The sequence below is a fragment of the Phyllopteryx taeniolatus genome, chromosome 6 (genome assembly GCF_024500385.1).
Source record: "Phyllopteryx taeniolatus isolate TA_2022b chromosome 6, UOR_Ptae_1.2, whole genome shotgun sequence".
Taxonomy (NCBI): Eukaryota; Metazoa; Chordata; class Actinopteri; order Syngnathiformes; family Syngnathidae; genus Phyllopteryx; species Phyllopteryx taeniolatus.
The window spans coordinates 900,763-916,468 of record NC_084507.1 but is presented as its reverse complement, the minus strand read 5'-3'; the positions used below and the strand labels follow the sequence as shown (position 1 = coordinate 916,468).

At 38.4% G+C, this 15,706-nt stretch overlaps 1 protein-coding gene across 1 annotated transcript in view; it reads right to left on the bottom strand.

The window, feature by feature from the left end:
* Positions 1 to 15,706, bottom strand: part of wdr26a (WD repeat domain 26a) — a 41,324-nt gene that overhangs the window by 24,482 nt on the left and 1,136 nt on the right. Inside the window, exons 2-7 of the mRNA XM_061775514.1 lie at positions 13,387 to 13,486; positions 13,236 to 13,292; positions 9,390 to 9,526; positions 8,163 to 8,260; positions 7,192 to 7,348; positions 48 to 186 (exon numbers count right to left, since the gene is read on the bottom strand). Of these exons, the coding sequence (XP_061631498.1) occupies positions 48 to 186; positions 7,192 to 7,348; positions 8,163 to 8,260; positions 9,390 to 9,526; positions 13,236 to 13,292; positions 13,387 to 13,486 (688 nt within the window). The remainder of the gene's footprint in view (positions 1 to 47; positions 187 to 7,191; positions 7,349 to 8,162; positions 8,261 to 9,389; positions 9,527 to 13,235; positions 13,293 to 13,386; positions 13,487 to 15,706) is intronic.

Genomic DNA, 15,706 nt, shown 5'->3' with positions numbered 1-15,706 from the left:
TAATTGATGACATAACACTCACTGATGGCGAGTTAACAATACATTACCGTGTCTACATGCCATATAATGACTGTAGTGTCTTTGGAACCAGTTGCCAGTTTTGTGCCATCATTGGAGAACTTGCAAAACCAAACTTCGTTGCAGTGTTCAGTAAGTATTTGTTGAGTGTAGCAGGGGAATTGTTTCCTAAAAACAATAACACATTTATTTCAGAACCATTTTGAACTTCAGTCATAATTTTATACCGAGCCCTTAATTTTCAGGGGGTAAAATCTATCGGGAACAACTAAAATTGTAGTTTCTTCCTAACAATTTTGAAGCACTGTTGAGGAGGAAATCAATGCATTAACTGATATGTTTTGTCTACTCGAGCAGCTTTGACACCCTTTGACTTTATATTCGTCAGTAAGAGAATCACTTTTCATTTGGGCTGAGGTCAGATTGAATAAGTTATCTTTGCTTTCACACTTTATGTAGTAGCTTTGATTGTCTTCTGTGTTGCCATGAGTCTTCACAGCATTTGACTGAATGGGTGTAGATTAGGGCTGCACGGTATTGGGGAAAAACTAAATAAATCACATTGCGATTTTTTGTAACCCTGTGATATACAACCCCAATTCCAATGAAGTTGGGACGTTGTGTTAAACACAAAAAAAAAACTGAATACAATGATTTCAAAATCATGTTTAGCCTATATTTAATTGCATACATTACAAAGACAATATATTTAATGTTCAAACTGATAAACTTTATTGTTTTTAGCAAATAATCATTAACTTAGAATTGAATGGCTGCAACACGTTCCAAAAAAGCTGGGACAGGGTCATGTTTACCACTGTGTTACATCACCTTTTCTTTTAACAACATTCAATAAACGTTTGGGAACTGAGGACACTAATTGTTGAAGCTTTGTCGGTGGAATACTTTCCCATTCTTGCTTGATGTACAGCTTCAGCAGTTCAACAGTCCGGGGTCTTCGTTGTCATATTTTACACTTCATAATGCACCACACATTTTCAATGGGAGGCAGGTCTGGCCCCCGCACTCTTTTACTACGAAGCCACGCTGTTGTAACATGTGCAGAATGTGGTAGGGCATTGTCTTGCTGAAATAAGCAGGGGCGTCCTTGAAAAAGATGTTGCTTGGATGGCAGCATATGTTTCTCCAAAACCTGTATGTACCTTTCAGCATTAATGGTGCCGTCACAGATGTGTAAATTACCCATACCATTGGCACTAACACAGCCCGATACCATCACAGATGCTGGCTTTTGAACTTTCAGTCCGAATGGTTCTTTTCCTCTTTGGCCCGGAGGACACGACGTCCACAATTTCCAAAAACAATTTGAAAAGTGGACTCGTCGGACCACAGAACACTTTTCCACTTTGCATCAGTCCATCTTAGATGAGCGCGGGCACAGAGAAGCCGACGGCGTTTCTGGGTGTTGTTGATAAATTGCTTTTTCTTTGCATAGTAGAGTTTCAAGTTGCACTTAAGGATGTAGCGCCAAACTATATTTACTGGCATTGGTTTTCTGAAGTGTTCCTGAGCCCATGTGGTGATATCCTTTACACATTGATGTCAGTTTTTGATGCAGTGCCGCCTGAGGAATCGAAGGTCACGGGCATTCAATGTTGCTTTTCGGCCTTGCCGCTTACATGCAGTGATTTCTCCAGATTCTCTGAACCTTTTGATGATATTATGGACCGTAGATGATGAAATCCCTAAATTCCTTGATATTGTACGTTGAGGAACATTGTCCTTAAACTGTTTGACTATTTTCTCCCGCACTTGTTCACAAAGAGGTGAACCTCGGCCCATCTTTGCTTGTGAATGACTGAGCAATTCAGGGAAGCTCCTTTTATACCCAATCATGGCACCCACCTGTTCCCAATTAGCCTGTTCACCTGTGGGATGTTCCAAACAGGTGTTTGATGAACATTCCTCAACTTGCTCAGTCTTTTTTGCCACCTGTCCCAGCTTTTCTGGAACGTGTTGCAGCCATAAAATTCTAAGCTAATGATTATTTGCTAAAAACGATAAAGTTGATCAGTTTGAACATTAAATATCTTGTTTTTCTAGTGTATTCAATTAAATATAGGCTGAACATGATTTGCAAATCATTGAATTCTGTTTTTATTTATGTTTAACACAACATCCCAACTTCATTGGAATTCTGGTTGTATATTACGATGTGTTCTCCCCGTGCCTGCGTGGGTTTTCTCCGGGCACTCCGGTTTCCTCCCACATCCCAAAAAGATGCATTAATTGGAGACTCTAAATTGCCCGTAGGTGCGACTGTGAATGGTTGTTTGTTTCTATGTCCCCTGCGATTGGCTGGGCACATAGCCAATCGCACATCGCGGGGTACACCCTGAACAACCAGTTCAGGGTGTACCCCGCCTCCTGCCCGATGACAGCTCCAGCACGCCCGCGACCTTAGTGAGGAGAAGCGGCTCATAAAATGGATTGGATGGATATTACGATGTGAGAATACACAGGATAACGAACTCGTGCCATGTGAAATCAGGCACACATTTTTATTTTCCCCCTCTATGTATTTTCTTGATAGTTTACAGTAGCTTCAGTAGACATAGACAACGCTCAACAGAGCACGGAATATTTGCGTGAAGCCTACCTGTATTTAAATGCCCTGTAATATTGAGCAGCTAAGTGTCCAGCCAGTCATGAAGTTAAAATCTTTTTTTTCCCATGCACAGTCATACTGTAGTCCGCATAGCACTATTCATTTGTTTTTAATCAATCTGTAATTTTATACGTTTTAACATTATATGCATTAGCATTTTTGTATTTGAGTGTGTTACTTTAGAGTAAACAATACACACTGCTGTGGGCACCTTGTGCCTGGATCAGACTACAAGATTGTAGTCCTTTATTGGCCCGATTTGCTATTTTGGCTGATTTCCCAGATCAGGATTGACAATACTCCTTGTTGTGTGACATAATCCACAACCCATGATTTGGGCCTAGGACACCAAAATGTCAAGCACTGGGGTATTTAACTAAAATTTTAAAAGGTCCAGATCCAGAACATTTCTTGAAGCAAGGTTCGGAAGATCATCTAGTGTCTATTTATTGTCATATACTGTATATTTAAGTAGTAGTGTCTGCTTGTAATCATTATATCAATCAAATTCAATAACCTTTTGGCATTTATTATTGTCAAGCAACACAGAATTAAACAAATAGAGTACGTATGACTACTGACATGTACACTTGTGCTCATAACATTACATACCCTTCAGAATTTGTGAAATATTATTGCGTTTTTTTTTTTTAATATGATTGATGACTGAACAAGGACCATCTCATTATTTTATTATTTTTTTTTTTTAATGATTGTGCTTTTCTGAAATGCCTTACAGTTTAATTCGAATCCCATTAAAAATAAAATTACATGTGTTTTGCCTGATCCGTCAAGAATTGTACACCTCACCTGTAATGTTCTCTCATTTACTAAATAGAAGTAGGGCTGCATTTCAGAATAAGAGCAAGTAAATAAAAAGAGAAAGTTATACCTGTTCAAATAAAGTGCTTAACTTCAGAAAGATAAAAAAACAAGTTCAAATTTCTCCCTTTTCTGTCTGGGATCTTGACACAACAGTGAAGTCTTAATTATATTTTAATTTAACAAATCTTAACTGAACCCTTTTCGAGGTTATACTTGTTCAAAACATTTATGCTTAACTTCATAATGGCATTTCACATATATTCACTTTTAAGTGCTCCCAGTGGAAACCTCCCCCTGAGAAGTGCAAACAAAAATGAGTGTCCGTTCCATTTTAAGCGCCATTTGTTCCAGATGTTATCTTCCTTTATCGGTTATTTTATGATCTTTCTGTCTCTTTAACTCAACTTCCACGCCGAGTCTCTTTCTCTCTCCCCTGGTCTGTACACGTTCAGTGATTACGGCCTGAGATGCAGATTTGATTGGCTGAAGGGGGTGGCTGGACTCGCCTGTGATTGGTCGGTATGGTTCGTCACTACTGTAAAGCCTGTCCTGCTGCGCCGGTTAAAATGAAAGCGCCCCGTATGTCTAAATCATCAACTTTCTTTTTTTGGCTATGGTAGCAAGCGAGTTACAATATGTTGCCTGCTTGCAAGCCGTATTAAAAGTATGTGAACATTACCAAGCTCTCCTTGGACGTCCTCCGAAGCACCAGAGGACGACACCACATCTCTGGGCTGCTCCGTGTGTTGTTCGAAGGGTTATAATTTATTGTAAAGGTTAACATCCGTGCTAATCTTATTAGCATGTCTAGCTTTTCTTATCACCGTATGCTAGCACTAAGGTCAGCAGACATTCGTTGTTTAATCATGTTTTATGTGACAGCTTTACAGTAAACACCAGCTGGGATTGACAGATTAACAAGACGAAGCAAGAACGTTTTGCCTCTTATTTGGAAAATGTTTTGCGAACACTATTTAAAGTATGATTGTGATTGGTAGACTGATCCGCGCAGTGCATGTTGGGTACCTGAGTTTTTTTTCAGGAGTTTTGCGCACATCGCAAATGACGATGATCAAAATAAATACTGTGCAGCCCGAGTGTAGAGTGTAAATTGCAGTATGCAACACTTAAAGGGGACAAATTATGGAAAATCGACTTTTCAATTGTTTGTATACAAATACAATACCCATCAAATGTGAAAATAAATAAAGTAAACGTTTTAGCTGCCTTTTTCTGAAATTGGGTCTGCGAGCAAGACATTCTAAATTTTGTGAATTGCACCAGAAATCTGCTTATTTACATAACAATTTTCAAGTGAGTCCGGCCACTGGACCACATTATACAATCGCCGCCTTTTATGCATAAAAAGCAGGGCACAATAATAATAATAATAATAATAATAATAATAAATTAGGCTTAACACGATCAGGATCTTTGGGGACGATCACCGATCAGCGAGTTTAAAAAAACGATCACAAGACGAAGGAACGTGTCTATTTAAATGACCTGTTCATTTACTGTATATACTTGTGTACTTAATTGCTCAAAAAATTATATTTACAATAAATAATGAATCTTTGTTCCTCTATTTATGCCAGTGAGGCATAGTGACAGACAGAACAATTGAATGGTCTTCTATTAGATGGCAAAAAGTAAATACAGTAATTAATGTATCCACTTTTTGTGACATTTTTGTTTGTTGGCGTGCCGTGAGATTTTTCAATTGTAAAATATGTTCCTTGGCTCCATAATGGTCGGAAATCACTGCTCTAGTCAGATCGTGTATTCTAATCAGTCAGGTCAAACCAACATTACATGACAGAAATAATGGGTGCTAACTTACTGTAATAAAATTACTTTATTTTTAATTAAATTACTTCACCCACACCGAAACTTTAGAGCATGATTCTACAGAACGGCAGCATGTTTACGTACAACCATTCGTGCTACCACTCGCCTGCTAGGCTACATAACGTTTTTGTTGCCTGCTTGCGGGCCGTATCGTATTAAAAGTATGTGAACATGCCTCAAGCAAGCCTTAAACGAACGTCCTCTCCTGTCCTGCGCACCGGTGACCACCAACACACATTTTCCCCCATTTTGCCCTTAGAATACAGTCGGCACAATCCACTCTTGTTGTCGTGGCCACGGTAACGAGTGTATCCGGTTGCATTTGAATTGACAAGATAAAGCCCAATGATCATAAAAAACGGGATGCGGTGGTATCGGAATCGGAAGATTTTATTGCAGTAGTCTGACATAGTGAAATAATGAAAGAGCAAATTTGTCTTGTAGTCTCCGGGCATTACGTTTTGTCTGTCTCAGACATGTTGTCTGTTCCACACCGCCGACATGTTTTTTGTTTGTTGTTTTTTTTAAATAACTTTATTGGCCGTCAGATATTTCCAATACTACGTCAAAAGACACGCGACAAGGCTAAAAATAAACTCGCTTTTGGATTCAAATATACTGTGCACGATGGCGACACGGAGGAAATGTCTTTTGCAGAGCTGATCAATGATCGGCGAATTATGACATTTCAGCCGATCAGCATAAAATACCGATACCGATCAGCCCGATAAAATCGGTGTAAAGTCTGATAATAATAATAATAATAATCCCTGCGATTGGCTGGTGACTAGTTCAGGGTGTACTCCCCCGAAGATAGCAGGGATAGGCTCCAGCACGCCCACGACCCTAGTGAGGATAAGCGGTACAGAAAATGAATGGATGGATAATAATAATAATAATAAAGCTGGTATAATTATTGATGCTTGGAGTGTGAAAGATGACACTACTAGCTCTGACCCATACCATTAAAAAAATAATAAGTTTGCCATGAAAGAAAGAGAAAAAAGTGCATGGCCAGTCATAGAAAATTAAATGAAAACCGGTGTCACCGTCGAAACACTAAGAGTGAGAATTAAGAGTACAAAAGTTCCTGTTGATAAGATGTAGAGTAAGGGCTGGCCCAGGCTTGCACTATCCAGTTAGGTAAGAATGATAGGATGATGCAATGTGTTCTTCTTTCCACCTGCTGTCTATATTTTATTTTGCCTCCTCAACAACACGATAGCAAAAACTATCAAGAATTTGAAGAAAAAGGAGATCAGAGGCTGCGGTCACAATGCAGGGCCTGATGCCCAATTCAGATTTTTTTTCCAGTCTTTTTATATAGTCGTTCACATTACCAAAAACATATGAGGCTTCTACTGTGGACGGCACACGTCCGTGACGTCACATTGTGCTTGCGCATAAACACGAGTCGCCGTCTTGACAAAAGTAAATAGGTCTCATCATGACGCCCTTTTGGCGATTTCGAGGATTTTGTGCAACCGGAGCCATCGTTTTCTTGTATGTATCAGTTCTAAAGCATCTTCTTTTTGCCACTGACTGTTTTCTCTCCTTCGTCCACCGGTTGCCATTGTGTGGCGTGTCTCTTTTGTCAAACAATTGTAACGTTTGTCGCCGTTTGATGACGTATGGGTCGGATGCGAGTGTCCATAATGCACTCACGTCACATACATATACGATTTGTATCTCCATATGAAAGAGGCCTGGGTCGGATATGAAAAAAATTGGAATTGTACTGTTCACAATGGCATAAAAAAATATCTGATACATGTCACATTGGGCAAAAAAACTAAAAAATCGGAATTGACCTGCAGTGTGAACATAGCCAGAAACATGTCTTATAAGTACACTGTGTGGCTTCTTACCGGCTGCAGCCGTGGTCCAGCAGCAAGGACACAGAGTCCAGTCCACTATCCAGCTTAGTGTTGTGGTAGAGGCAACGCTCCCGCTGTAGTTCCACCGCCTGCTTTAGCAGAGTCTGCAGTCTGCGAGGCGGCAGCATCACTGACGGAGGCAAGTAGGCTGCATGAAAGTTCACAGAAAGATCACATAGCGTGTTTAATATTAACTGTCGATCCTAAAACAACTTGGATACACGGACAAATGCATTTTTTAGGCATTTATTTACGTCTGCCAAGCAACAATTACACGAGAAGCGGCATTAAACTGGAATCGATTAAACTGAATGAATTAAAATGAATGAATAAAACTTTGGAGCAGCAATGTCCATTTGGTGCCCGTCCAGTTCCGAGTCCAGATTGGAGAATTTGTTTTCGTAATGACAGTCCAACTACAGTGAGCATAGAGACAGACACTTCTAATAGTTAAAAGTCAGCTCATTTTCATATCCCGTTCTGCTCAGTGACACAATTAATATTATTTCTACTATACTGTTGAGGAAATGGTGGAATAAAAGATGTCAGAATAAGAAGAATTCTGCTTGAAGAATATGTGTCACCTTTAAGGCAAATACATCAAGAGACATTGTCAGACATGGATACAACTACAATGACTAACTAAATTAACAGTATGCATTCTATTAGGAAAATTGATAGCACTGATGTTAAAAGTGAAAGGGGTTTTAAAACTGCCTTTTAAGCACTTTATCATATTTTAATCACTGTGAAGCTCAAAATGTTTGGAATGAGTACAAATCTCATCAAATGTGACCATACCATCCAACTCAATAATCCAAACATAATGTTAAAGAAACAAATGGTAAAATAATGTAGTAAGCAGCTGTAGAGTTTCAGTAAAGGCAAGGTAAGCACAAACATCAGTCACTGTCGAATGTACACCGTGTACAGTTAGTGTGTGTGAGTCAGACTGCACTCACTCTGGAGTTTATCCAGCAGCTTTGTTCGTGATACAGTGCCTTTGCCTTCCCAGTCTGCTTTGGCTCGCAGGTCCTCTGCATGACTGCACATCAGGTACCTTCAAACCACACGATCAAACTTTCTTATCTACCGTCAAAAAGACAGTCAGTGAATATTACTGCGCATGCAAAATGCAAAGAAAATCCTACAAAGTATAGCTAAAATTACTTCCCGTATATTCATTTACTTTAACTCTTTGACCCAAATCATGAGACAGAAAAAAATAGAAAGGCAATACAAAATACAGTTACAGTGGTGCCTTGAGATACAAGTTTAATTCGTTCTGTGATCACGCTCGTACCTCAAACAACTGTTATCTCTAATCATCTTTCCCATTGAAATGAATGGTAATACCATTCATCTGTTTCAGCCTCCCCCACCCCAAAAAATGTTGTAACGTTTATTTTAATGAGGAAAAATAGTACGACATTGTATTTTACTTTATAAAAGCATACAGTAATGACATAATTAAATAGAATTAAAAAGAATGAAAAATAAACCGTTTTTGTCATATTTGCAGCAATTGAATACTGCTCCTTCTGGTGTGCCTGCCTTGGCAATCTGGAGGCAATATAAGAAAGACTGATATAATGTTCATTGAGGTGTCAACTTATGAATCCTACAAGAGTGCGAGGCAGTCATTGCCTCTTTGCAGGAGCCAATCATAAAGCAGCAGGGGATTCAAAATCACATCTGAATGACCTCAGCTAATCAGTACGACACTAATATTAGTCTTTCTAAGGATAAAGGATATATGAATGTGAGTATGTACTTTTATACTGTCAGTGTACATGTTGCTGCACTGCTTGTTTTCAACCTGTTGCTTAAATGGTTAAAGCATCACGATGTAGATGCTAAATAGCATTAGCATTAAGCTAGTAGACTGAAATACACATTGTAATTCTCTTTGTTCTATGTTTAGTTTGAAAATAAACTTCGACTGGGTGTGGCATTAAACAGCATGAAGCCTCTTTTTTTTTGAAGAGTTGTTCACTATTCGCCTAAGTGCTGCGTGAAGTGAGTTGAGTTCACTGCCACCATACAGTGCAGTGCGTACCTGAAGTTTGAGCTCGCAAGTCAAAGCAAAAAAAAATAAAATAATTGTCTTGTATCTCAAAAAACTCAGGTCGGGTCAAACGTATACCAAGGCACCACTGAATTATTGATAAGAACGACGGTGTACTGACCCGCTCAGAATGTGGATGCGTTCTGTGTTGTACTTGAGAGGGGTGAGTTCGGCTCTGAGAACCTGCAGAGCCTCCAAGACTTTACCATCCTCGAGATACTCCAAATACTTCTGCTGCAGCAGGAGGAACTTCATGCGCTGCACAGTTCGGAGTTAAGATAACAAAGACAAAAAAGGCAATGTGACTCCCACATGCTTTGTGTTCCGCATTATACAGTATGACCGAAGCAAATTATCGATGACCATCACTAACCATGACAACCTCCATATTAAGTTCAACAATACAAAGGATTTGTCACATGCCTAGAACTCTCAGCGCCAAGCAAAGACATGGAGAAAATGGTTTCAGGGGTTATAATGTCAAAATCACAACTACTGTAAAACTAACAACATGACAAGTGACCACCATCTTTGTGTGAGGGGAAAAAAAAACAACAACAACAACATTGAATGAGCGCTTAAAACGCCTCATAAAATCCTCCATAAATACATTCGGGAAAAAACGATTACTGAAGATTACCTAGTCTACTGACCACACTGCTCTTCTCGTGAATAATGTTCCATTTGTGCTATTTGAGTTTTTAAGGCAAGTGACGCCGTTTGAAATGTCACAGTAATTTTGACACATCACCTTGGACAATCCCTCAGGTTTTCGAACCGTACGATCTTATTTGTGCATATTTTTAACTGACATTTGTCAGCCAAAGAAAAAAGGGGTTCCCCAGGTAGCAGACTAAACAAAAGGGTCTAGGAGATACAGTTATAATCAGATGTTTACATATATGATATAAAAAGACACATTCACTTGTTTTTCCTCATTGCCTGACAATAAATCAGGTTGAGATTTTTTCCTGTTCTAAATCAATTAGGAATACCAATATTAAATCCTATTTGCTAAATGCCAGAATAATGAGAGAAGAATTAAAATTTTTTGTTGTTGCAATTTTTCATTACTTTCTTCAAAGTCACAAGCTTACACACAGTAAGATTACTATGCCTTTAAACAATTTGGGAAAACCCAGATGCTGTCATTTTTTGGAAGCTTCTGATTGGTTTATTGACAACATCTGAAATTCGAGACACACTTGTGGATGTACCGTAATTTCTCGTGTATAATGAGCATTCCCCCCCCCCCCCCCCCCCCAAAAAAAAGTCAATAGCGAGCATTATACATAGGTATAGGGGGAAATGAAAAAAAAACTTTCACATTTTATAAATGTATGCCGCCATCTAGAGGTTATGAAAAAGCTGTACACTTTAATTCCAATATGCCACCGCCACCTAGAGGTTATGAAAAAGGTGTAGCCTACACTTGCATTCCAATATGACAGGGGTACATATGACTGCATATTGTGCTCATAAGTTTACATACCCAGTAAGAATTTGTGAACTATTGTTTTTTTTTTTTTGTTTTTTTTATAAATACAACTGATGACTGAACAAACACCATCATTAATTTCTTTATGGTTATGTTTTGTTTAATGATAATGCTTTTCTGAAATGCTTGACAGTTTAATTTAAATCCCATTAAAAAAAAATTATAAATGTGTGCCTGGTCCTTCATGTTTTCTTTAAAGAATTGTACCCATCTTACAAATTCTGCCTGGGTAATCAAACATATGAGCACAATTTGCTCACAAGCAAACAAACACAGCAACAACAACACAAACAAACAAATAGCTTTCTAATTTACTAAATAAAAGTAGGGCTGTGTATTTCAAAATAAGAGCATGAAAATAAAAATAAAGTATTACATGTTCAAATAAAGTCCTTAACTTCCGAATAATTCTTTGAAAAAAATAACAAAATGCAGATGATACTTCATGTTTTGATAATATGGTAGAAGCAAAATCATGCATTGTAAAAATGCATTATACATGGGTAAAAGGGCTTTCCAGAATTTTGAGGTCAACTTTGGGGGTGCGTATTATACATGGGTGCGCATTATACACGAGAAATTACGGTATATGAACTAGGCACACCTGAAACACCCTCCTATGTGTAATATCATGGAAAAGTCAAAAGATCAGCTAAGATATCAGGAAGAGAATTGGGGACTTGCACAAGTCTGGTTCATCCTTGGGTACCATTTTCAGATGCCTGAAGGTTGCCACGTTCATCTGTTCAAACAGTATACGCAAGTATAAACACCAAGGGAATGTCCAGCTATCATACCGTTCAGGAAGGTGAGAATTCTGTGTTTCAGAAATTAACCCGCTTTCATCCGAAATGTGCATATCATCCCAAAAACAAAGCAAATGACCTTGTGAAAGATGCTGACTGAAGCTGGTAAGTGTGTATTATTATCCACAGTGAAACGAGTACTGTACTATAATGGCAAATTTTATAGTATAACTCATTTTAATGTGTTGTACCTTCAATACTGAATCTCAACACTTCGGACTAAATAGATTATTCAAATGTGACTCCAGTTCATCTGATCAAGAAGAACAGGTGGAGGTGTGAAACCAACTGTATGCATTTTCCCCTTATTGACCCTGCCCCCAAATCATATCCTGTTGATTTCTGCCTGACATATTGTCTGTGTCTTACTGCATTACATGTATTGGTCTGAACCATTTACAAATAGAAAGGTATTTATAAAATGGTGTTTAAACCCCCTCCTGGCCAGACCGTTGAGACGCTGCATGTGTACATATATCAAATTGTCTGACCTCTTTGCTCAGATAATAAACTGTACACGTTACTTTGCCTTCAAGTATTTGAACAACAACCAGAACAATAAAAAACATTTCCACAACTGTACCGACATGGGCTGAAAAGCCACTCTGCCAAGAAGAAGTCATTAAAGAAAAAGTAACATCAAAAAGCCAGATTACAGTTTGCAAATGCACACAGGGACAAAGACCTTGTTTTTTTTGTGGTCTGACAAAACTCAAATTCAACTGTTTGGCCATAATTGGCATCATTACGTTTAGTGAAAAAAGAGGGAAGCTTGCAAGACTGAGAACACCATCCCAACTTTGAAATACGGGGGTGGCGGCATCATGTTGTGGGGTTATTTTGCTACAGGAGGACTGGTGCACTTCACAAAACATATGGGATCATGAGCAAAGCACATTATGTGGAAATACTAAAGCAACATCAAGACATCAGCCAACAAGTTAAAGCTTAGGCGCAAATGGGTCTTCCTAATGGACCAGTTTACCTGAAGAAAACTGCAAAACTGGTCAAAGTCAATGTTTTGGAGTGACCATGACAAAGCCCTGACCTCAATCCTATTGAAAATTTATTGGCAGACCTGAAAAGACATGTGCGAGCAAGGCGGTCTACAAACTTGGCTCAGTTACAGCAGATTTATCAGGAGGAATGGACCAAAATTTCTGCCAATTATTGTCAGAAGCTTGTGGAAGGATATCTAAAACATTCGTCCCAAGTTTAAAAGCAATGGTAGGAAAGTCTAATTAAAGGTATGTAAACTTCCGACTTTGAAGAAAGTAATGAAAAATTGTCTAATAAATTCTTTATTATTCTGGTAATTAGCAAATAGAAATCATTTTGGTTATCCTAATTGACCTAAAACAGGAAACAAGCTGATTTAATGTCAGACAGTGAGAAAAAAAAAAAGCGTGTGGGTATAGTGTACGTAAACTTCTTCTGCTTTTACCCATATAGACAAACAACCATTCACAGTCATACCCATGGACAATATACAGGACAGTCTGTTTTATGTTTGTTGTGTGTATGTATGTTTTGGTCCCCTTGTGATTGATCGATTATGGATTTCAAACACTACACATACACAGTATGATGTCATGCCATTTGTCTTAACATTAAAAGAAAAAGGTTGGTGTTTAAGCTGTGTTGGCAGTCTGGGGATACTCACCACTATAGCAGTATGAGAATGCATCAGTGCCTTCAGCTCATTTAGGTCACTCTCAGCCTGTAGGAAGGTAAAAACAAACGGCAAGTAAAATCATATACTGTATAGTTGTACGAATGGGACTATAGTCATGCAGTAAATAACTTGGTTCAACCTTGTCCCACTCTCCTTCCATGACATGATTGCGAAACTTTGTGGCAGAGGGATGCTCCAGCCTGCAGCCAGATTCTTGCATAAGGAGGTCCACCGTCTGACTGTAAACAATATGTCACAGAGTATAAAATCAATTCACATCATTGACCTGTGAGTATATCCACTCTCATCATGTGACATTTGTGTTTGAAGCGGCTGTTTCTGCTACATCACCGCAAAAAGAGCAGATTTGTTGTTCACTTAAACGAAGACATTTTGTCCCTAAAATAAGTGAAAAAAATCTGGCAATGGAACTAGTAGGAATTGACTTGAGAACATTCTTAAAGTAAGGTCTTGTATCTTAAAACAAGTCACTTTGACTTGTTGAAAATTTAGAAAGAAGTCAAACTGTCTTAAAAAATACAGTAAAATGATTTCACTCGGTAAGATTTAGCATTTTTGCAGTGTATAGGCAACAATAGGCCTACTGAGGTGAGGATGCTTCTTTGTGTTCTCTGTTTTGTTTTGTTTTAAACTATTTGTACAAATTCAGAATGATGCAATTCTACACTATTGCAAATTACAACCACTATCGAACTTTTTATAATGTTTATAAAAAAGTTAGCGCCGGGGTATTTCTGGGTGGAAGAAAGTGATTGACTTCTGCTGATCTGAAGTGAAAACGATAACAGAAACTCATGTTTGGGGTTGCAATGCCTGCTATCAATCGTACCTTACTTACCTGTTGGAATGTAAATTATGTGCAGTGGTCCATCTCCTTTGGAAACAATTTCTCACGTAACATATTTTTTGACTGGCACCTAACACATTCAAACTATGTCGGTAGAGAAGAAGACCAAAATCATCCTTCAAGCCATTTACCCAGTTTTCTCAAGGGCTTGGTCAAATGACATCTTAGGCTTTCTTTACTCGTGGTGCAATTGGATATTGCTTGAGTTTTTGCCACCCCGAAGTAAAAACCCCAATTGCAATGAAGTTTGGATGTTGTGTAAAACGTAAATAAAAAAAAGAATACAATGATGTGCAAATCCTTTTCAACCTATATTCAATTGAAGACACTACAAAGACAAGATATATAATGTTAAAACTGGTAAACGTTGGGGTTTTGTTTGTTTTGTTTTACAAATATTCACTCATTTTGAATGTGATGCTTGCAAGACATTCAAAATGAGCTGAGAAGGGGGCATATTTACATTTTGTTTTACATCATCTTTCCTTTTAGCAAAACTCAGTAACCATTTGGGAACTGAGGAGACTTATTGTTGAAGCTGTGTAGGAGCAATTCTTTCTCATTCTTGCTTGGTGTACAACTTCAGTTGCTCAACAGTCTGGGGTCTCCATTGTGGTATTCTGCGCCAAACATTTTCAATGGGAGACAGGTCTGGACTGCTGGCAGACCAGTCGAGTACTCATAATTCAGTTAAATTGCATTTGGTGATGTAGCGATGGACTGTGTTTACTGACATTGTTTTTCCGAAGTGTTCCTGAAAACACGTGCCAATATCCTTTGCACAATGATGCCAGTTTTTAATGCAGTGCATCTGAGGGATCGAAGGTCACAAGCATTCAATGTTGGTTTTCGGGCTTGCAAGTAATCTTTTGATGATATAATTGACCATAGATGATGAAATCCATAAATTCCTTGCAATTGTACGTTGCAAAATGCTATTGGAATATTTGCTCATGCAGTTCTTCACAAAGTGGTAAAACTTGCTCCATCCTTACTTGTGAGCAACTGAGCTTTTCAGCGTTGCTCCTTTTATACCCAAATATGACCCTCACCTGTTTCCAATTAACCCGTTCACCTGTGGAACGTATTTTTTGAGCGTTCCTCAACTTTGCCAGTCTTTTGTCGCCCCTGTCCCAGCTTTTTTGATACATCATTTTGCAGGCATCCAATTCGAAATTAGAGAATATTTGCAAAAAACTAAAATGTTCATCAGTTTGAACATTAAATATCTTGTCTCTGTAGTGCATTCAATTGAATATAAGTTTAAAAGGATTTTCAAATCACTGTATTCTGTTTTTACCTCTATTTTACACAAGGTCCCAACTTCACCTATGCCCCCTTAAAACTGTACCTTGACCCCCCTACCATACAAGTTACTAGGCAATAAGACAGAGATGCTGCTATAGAGCACAACCTACTTTTATGGGACAACAACAAAAATGAAAACCCTAAATCAAAAAATATCTGAACATTATAACTGACACATAATTACCGCATGTACAACATACCGCAAGGCATGCCGGGAACCCTACGTCCACTACAGTACAGCTGTAAATATTACCATTGTGATATTCCACTGATGCAATTAAAA